Genomic DNA, 7,113 nt, shown 5'->3' on the forward strand with positions numbered 1-7,113 from the left:
CCAAAGAAATGTAATCATATCCTGAAAACAAAATACTCTGTTCCCATCTTAATAATCTCATGATTCTGTAATCAAATAAGAATGATCGTAGCATGTACGAAACTCAATTGAGTTCAGGCTTGCAAAAGAACACTAGACAAAACAAAATTAAGCCACCTCATTGATCTCATGAATTGCAATCTGCACATGCTGATAATGTCTGAGATCCAAGTTGGAATCACAATTAATTAGAAAATTATCCATGCCACTGAAAAACTGAGGTATAGAGACACCACCCAGGAAGTTTGTTTTCTCACGATACTGGCAGCAGATGATAGCCTATAAACCATAAAAATGAAAAGGGAAAAATAAGTAGTTAAACTATAAAACTTTCCCTAACTTGAAACTGAAATCAACTATGCAATTCTTGTAGGAACCATTATCCCACTCGTAATATTTCGTTAGAGATGTGTAATAACCTATGAAAAGGAACTATTCAAGGGATAGAGTTCTACCTCCCTGATGTAGGCTTAGTTGTTAAGCCAAAGCCAAATGGAAATAGTGGATCATAGTGCTTATCCCCAACATTCATGGGGAGTTGATCCACAGACTTGAACCAGGTTCGGGAAAGCTTTCCTGTGAATCCATAGTCCCCATAGAGAACATCAGTGAGACCTTGGCCTTCAGACCCAGGAAGCCAAGCCGCAACAAGAGCATCCACCAAGGGAACATAGGGCTCAATCACGACAGGCCTGCCAGAGATGATAACAACAACACATTTGATGGTACCGCACACAGTCTGAATAATGCTTGGGGCAGGGTCTGGAAGCTCGAGGTTGAGGTTGTCGCCAGCAGTTTCAGTATAAGGTGGTTCTCCCACCACAACAATGGCATAGGAGAAGTCATTGCCTTTGACGATATTGCTATCAGGGTTCTCGGAGTAGACAACTTCCGTTGAAGGGTCAATAGCAGATCTAACAGCATCAAGTATGGTTGTTCCTGCATGGAAGACAATGTTAATTTCAAAAGCTATAACTATAGTGCCATAATTCTTTCAGAAATACATCAAGCATTTGTTCTAATTAGTAATTACATGCATTCTCCTAATCAAGCATTCTCCTAATGAGGTCTCTGGTGGAATATTATCAGGAGAATACCCGTGAAATCTCCATAACAAATAGACTGAAACAAATGCAATCATACGCCAGCTGACCCACTGTGATCATATTAACCCATCTATATGTTCATCGCTGTGAGACAAGCATCAAATTTTCAAACGATATTTCAAGTGACAGTCATCATCATGAATCCTATTTCATGTATATAAACTATAATGCAACAAATATTAAACTTATCGGGTATAAAATCATATAAGCTTTATGGTCTTTATTCACAAATTGGTTGCTCAAAAAAAGTTGAGATGTGACCCACGAGTTTTCATGACACCATGCAAGACTAAGATGATAGAATAATACTAGTATTAGTTAGCTAAACTGTCAAAAAAGAGGTAGTTTAATATAATTAAAAAGAACTTCTAAAATGTTACGATGAATATGCTGTTGATACTTATGGATATTGTTTGTAAGAGAAGGGTTTAAACTGAACTTCAAATTCATACGCAGATGAGTTTGAAGAGTTCTCATGCTTAATGGTAGAGCAGACCATGTCATCTTAATTTCTATTGGTACTAATTGTTCAAGATTTATAATTCACATGTTAATCCAAAGGTTCCTCTTTCATTGAAATTCCACACTTAGTAGGACAATGACTACAACTAGCTGATCAAGTGTATATTATATGAATACAACTAGCTATGTTGGTATGCAGAATGACAAAGGTTAACTTATGAAGAATACTCACCAACTGTGATGTTTCCACTATCGCCTTGCCATTCGATTGTCCATCCACCACATTGATAACCCAAATTGCTAGCATGACTTCCGGCGATAAGGATCTTTGCAGCCTTTTTAGGGAGAGGCAAGAATGAATCATTTGTAGATTTGCCATTTTTCAGTAGCACAAGTGATTTTCTAACAGCTTCCCTTGCCAAGTCTCTATGCTCCTGATTAAATGCCAAACCATATAAGAGGTACTTCTGAAAACCAAGACAATTCTTGGAACAGCAGGGAAAAATTATAACCTTCTTTCCTAGCTGATCAACCAAGCTAAGATCAGCCAGAGGGTTCTCAAAGAGACCAATGGTGAATTTAACCCTAAGGATTCTTCCTACAGCATCATCAATTCTGCTCAAGGGGATGACATTCTTCTTAACCAGGGATGTCAGATCATTAATAAACTCAGAATAGTTGTATGGAACCATCACCTGCCCAAAAGAGGGATGATGAGTATGAAAATAAGAGGAACATGTTAAGATGTCAACAGAAGATAGCTTTGGAATCTTTTAGCAAGAACAAATTTCACTATTTGGGTTTATTGACTTACACAAATTAATGATTGCACAATAGCATGGGAACATACTGACCATATCAATACCAGCACTAATTCCAGCTTGGACTGAGTAAGTGTAATTTGCACCTGGCGAGCTGGTGATCCTATCAATTCCCTGCCAATCTGAGATTACAAAGCCCTGAAAGATTTTTTTTTTTCAAAATGAAAACTTTATCATGTTAGAAAAAGAAAAGTTGACACATTTGTTAAAGACAACATTCAAAATCATGTGCTTGTTCTTTCAAAAAATAAATCTACACCGGAGATACCCTGAAGCGAAGAGTGTTTTTAAGGTAGCCAGTGACTAGATCACGATTTGCATGCATTTTCACTCCATTCCAGCTTGAGTACGACACCATAATTGTCGATACACCTTTTATAATTGAGTTGAGGTAAGCAGGCATATGGATGCTAAGTAGGTCAGCACGGTTGACAATGGTGTTATTCTCATTAATACCATTATGCGTCCCACCATCACCAACATAATGCTTTGCACAGGCTGCAACTTTCTCCCTGATCAATCAGAAAGTATCAAGACAGACCTCAAAAAATCAAAACTGTTTGAATTGTTGCAAGAATTTGACATTAAAGTGACGGAGCATGGAAAAGAATGTATGGAAAAAGCATTGAGGGCATAACTCTTTTGACCCTGTTATGTTATTTTCTTTCTGTTGTGTGCTTCTAGCAAATTAGCATAATATTTCTAGATGGAGATGAATGTGTTGAGCCTGGAGCACTGGGCCATTTTTTTTCTTTTATATGAATCAGTGTCAGCCCAAGTAAATAGTAATGGAGAAAATTAAATAGTATAAGCCTTTCTAAGAAACAGATAAACAACCTACCCATTTTCTTTGTAGTAAAAATGGAAAAAAATGCATATGCTTTAAGAAGGCAATAGCCCAGTCTAGATAAACATTTTAGTTTTATTGGATAAAGAACACATTTTATATGCTTCTAGAATTCAAACACATTTTACTAAAAGTAATCTCCATGTATTAACAAAGAAAAATCAATAGGATGAACTTAGGTGATTTACGAGACTCAATCTGGAATTTACTAGTGGCTGATGTGGTCCTATCTGTTGATCGTGTATCATGAAAGGGCAGCAAATTGATACTCTTCTACAATTCCATACCTTGTCAGTCAGCATGCTCCTACGTCAGCTGCCACATGCTAAAATCAAGCCTAGTCATATGTTGTCACCTTGAACACATTGTGTCCGACCATGCTGATTGATATGGAAATCTTTGGTCCTTTCTTGTCCCTTGGCTGTATGATTAGTTCTTTAGCATATAAATAAGTGGACTCCTATTTTAAGGTCTAATTGACTTCAGTACATAACAATACTTATATCGTATATATTATCAAGGTATGTTCACAGTTATGAAATTGCAAACATTTGTATTATGAGCTAATATATCATAGAACTGTCTAGAGAAATTCAGAAAAAAAAATCAAATTGGAAAGTTTAATCAAGCATTATTTCTTACATTATATTTAAAAAAGACAGTTTTTTAAACATGCAGTCAACATGTGTAAAATGAATATCATACATGAACAACCAAAATCTTGCTGGCTGTGCCTGGAAGTTATATAACAAAGTAAGTTTCAAGCTTTCAGACATACGACGTATGATTGAAAGAAAACAGGGATACCAAGAGGTTGCTGTTGGAACCTACATGCATATTATAAGTCTGATAAAAAGTCCGACTATAATGTATAAATGTAAGAGGTCACTTACTTTCCAGAAACATATGGAACACCTTTTCTGTATTTAGCAGGCACGTCTCCCTGTAATCCAGGGATTATTTCTGTCATTTGCTGGACAATGTTGTGGTCTTCACTATAACTTTCGTAACACCGTCCCCATCTTGGATCTCTGCAAACCTGCACAAAACCCAACAGAAGCAAATTCAAATGTGCTTTTGTTTTTTAAATCAGGGTACAGATAGCAAAATGCAAGATAATGGCATATGTAATGCATTAACATACCGCAATGCATGGAGCAAAGACATATGGGATGCCTGTTGCCCTTACTTCAAGGGCAGTTGCTGCGCCAATCCTCTTCACAAGTTCAGGATCCCTGGTAAATAGACCAGTTTAATATTAAAAACAACAAAACAAGTGGTTGAGGCATCTAAGAAACATGCCTTTTATTTTTCACTGACTATATTATGCTAACATTGTAATGACGAATATAGAGCAGCAGCCACAGCATTCTTGCGTTCAGGTTGCCAACGATGGTTATGATTGAAGAATATATGTTAAACTAAATGGATAGTATGAGATTTACATAAGATGGATTCAATACTGTAATAAAATTTTCAGATACGCATAGAGCTAGCTCTTCCTCTGTATCAGTTGGAGAACAAATTTTTTTATTTTTAGTTGTTTGATTTTCAATAATCATTTAAAAAGTGATACCATTGGTAAACAATTAAGTTACATCTAGGATACGGTTAAGCAAAAGAATATGGAGTTCCACATAGGCAAAAATGAAAGAAACACTCAATTGAAGCAGCAAAATGAGTTTATACATGCCTGGTAGCTCCAAGACCAATATTATGAGGGAATATTGTTGCTTTATAAACATTATTATGTCCATGAACAGCATCAATCCCATAAATCATTGGAATCCCCAGCCTGGTTGAGAGAGAGCCCTTTTGAAATTCATTTACCATATTCACCCAGTCTGCAACACTAGCTTCAGGACGAGGCACACTCCCTCCACCACTCAACACGCTACCTGGTGCACATAACCAATTCAGTACAGTTCATTCTTTTCAATCATATGATATCTAAGACAAGAGAAAGGTTATCATAATGGAAATGCGGATATTTTTACCTATGAAGTAGTTTTTCATGACTTGAGCCGATGCAACCTCGCGCTCAATCTGGGTCATCTGACCAATCTTTTCAGCAAGGGTCATCCGATCCATCAAGTCCTTGATTCGAACATTGATTGGCTGTTTAGGATCCTTGTATTTCATATAATCTGCTTCTCCAATATATGCCCAACACATCAATAACAGAAGATACAGGCAAAATTTTCGACTTCTAGCCATCCTTCTTCCAACCACAGATTGTCTCAAATATTTCTTTTGAAAAAATTGTACAGTCCAAGCTTCAGAGTGGGAAAAAAAATTTCAAACTGGCAAATTGTGACACAGTAAGATCTATGAGGTTGACCCCAACTAAAATAAGTAAGATCTAATAGAAGGCCAGAAGTTGCCTGAATCATTAGCAAGTAAAATAAGTAACTAATCAACCTGGTCATCATTCTAACATTTAATTAAAGAGTGATAGAAAAAACAAGCAAAGACAGAAAGAAGTGTGGACCATTATGAAGGGAGAAAGCACCTAATTGTTGGACAGCTATCGTCACAATATTAGAAATGAAAGTAAAACCAGCCAACATTCCAGAAAAAATGACACTAAATGCTACAGAAACAAAGAAAAATAAGAACAAGTGTAAAAGTATCAAATACTGATGTTTTCTTTTTCCCTGAGAGAAACAACACCTACAAAGAAAACAAAAAAGGACAGTTTATTCATGAACGCAATAAAGAAAGAGAAGAAATTGAGCAGCTCGTCCATCCTACTTATAGTTTATTCAAGAACACAATAAAGAAAGCTCAAGAAAGAGAATAAATTGTGCGGCTCCTCCATCCTACTTATAGTTTATTCAAGAACGCAATAAAGAAGGTTCAAGAAAGAAAAGAAATTTTGCAGTGCATTCATCCTACTTAAAGTTTATTCAAGAACACAATAAAGAAAGCTAGAAAAGAGAAGAAATTGTGCAGCTCATCCATCTTACTTATAGTTTATCGAAGAACGAACGCAATAAAGAAAGAAAAGAAATGTTGCAGCTCATTCGGCCTACTTATAGTTTGTTCAAGAACGCAATAAAGAAAGCTAGAAAATGAGAAGATATTGAGCAGCTCGTCCATCTTACTTATAGTTTATTCAAGAACGCAATATAAAGAAAGCTCAAGAAAGAAAAGAAATTGTGCAGCTCGTCCATCCTACTTATAGTTTATTCGAGAACGCAATAAAGAAAGCTCAGAAAGAAAAGAAATTGTGGAGCTCGTCCATCCTACTTATAGTTTATTCAAGAACGCAATAAAGAAAGCTCAAGAAAGAGAAGAAACTGTGCAGCTCGTCCATCTTACTACAAGCAAAAGATCATGAAGCAACGCTACCTTATCCTGCACTACATTCCTCTCTTCTTTCTCTCATCTTTCTACTTTACCAGATTCGTCTCCTTGTTTCCTAGCAAAAAATCTCTCTTTTTCTTTTCCTCTCTCTTTCATTTCCAAGATCGTCAGCAGCGACTAAGCGTTACCACCCCCAAGAAAACAAAACAAGAAAAAGCAGCAAACAATACCTTCAGAAGATCACAATAAATCCCCATCACTGCGGCAAATTTCGTGAAACAAGAGAAGCATCATCATCGCTTTAACCCTAAAGATTCCATTACACGATAGAGCAGATCAACCGAACCATTCCGAACTCGAGATCGCTGGCTTGGAATGGGGGAAGAGGAGGAGCATAGGAAGCCACACTAGCCCGTCAGGGATCCTTCTTCCTTGTCGGAAATAAACCTTGGAATTGGATTCCTATATAGCCAAGAAAAGCTTGTTCTTTGTCTTGCCTTTATGTTTCACTTACAAGTTTAGTCCCCCC

The 7,113-nt window shown here is 36.7% G+C and overlaps 1 protein-coding gene across 4 annotated transcripts; it reads right to left on the reverse strand.

Moving 5' to 3' along the window:
* Window positions 1–22: 22 nt before the first annotated feature.
* Window positions 23–7,095, reverse strand: LOC135648543 (uncharacterized). 4 transcript variants are annotated; one of them, XM_065166309.1, is made up of 11 exons: window positions 6,815–7,095; window positions 5,273–5,525; window positions 4,969–5,173; window positions 4,420–4,510; window positions 4,169–4,314; window positions 2,697–2,940; window positions 2,462–2,566; window positions 2,120–2,302; window positions 1,840–2,041; window positions 495–978; window positions 23–318 (listed from the first exon to the last, which is right to left on the reverse strand). In XM_065166309.1, exons 1-11 carry the CDS (start codon window positions 6,839–6,841, stop codon window positions 228–230), a joined length of 2,031 nt encoding a protein of 676 aa, XP_065022381.1. In that variant the 5' UTR covers window positions 6,842–7,095; the 3' UTR covers window positions 23–227. The 4 variants fall into 4 exon arrangements, with proteins under 4 accessions (XP_065022381.1, XP_065022385.1, XP_065022382.1 ...); XM_065166313.1 differs by having other exon boundaries at window positions 5,273–5,551; window positions 6,815–7,094; XM_065166310.1 differs by having other exon boundaries at window positions 5,273–5,578; window positions 6,815–7,094.
* Window positions 7,096–7,113: the final 18 nt, after the last annotated feature.

This window comes from Musa acuminata, chromosome BXJ3-9 (assembly GCF_036884655.1).
Source record: "Musa acuminata AAA Group cultivar baxijiao chromosome BXJ3-9, Cavendish_Baxijiao_AAA, whole genome shotgun sequence".
Classification (NCBI taxonomy): Eukaryota; Viridiplantae; Streptophyta; class Magnoliopsida; order Zingiberales; family Musaceae; genus Musa; species Musa acuminata.

Bases quoted from the DNA above. Each gene is read 5' to 3' on its own strand.
- LOC135648543 (XM_065166309.1), bottom strand. From the start codon at position 6,841: ATGGGGATTTATTGTGATCTTCTGAAG. The intron at 4,511-4,968 runs GCATGTATAAAC...TCTATTTACCAG, and splicing joins ATTGGTCTTGGAGCTACCAG to GGATCCTGAACTTGTGAAGA. The intron at 2,941-4,168 runs GTAAGTGACCTC...CTGATTGATCAG, and splicing joins GTTCCATATGTTTCTGGAAA to GGAGAAAGTTGCAGCCTGTG.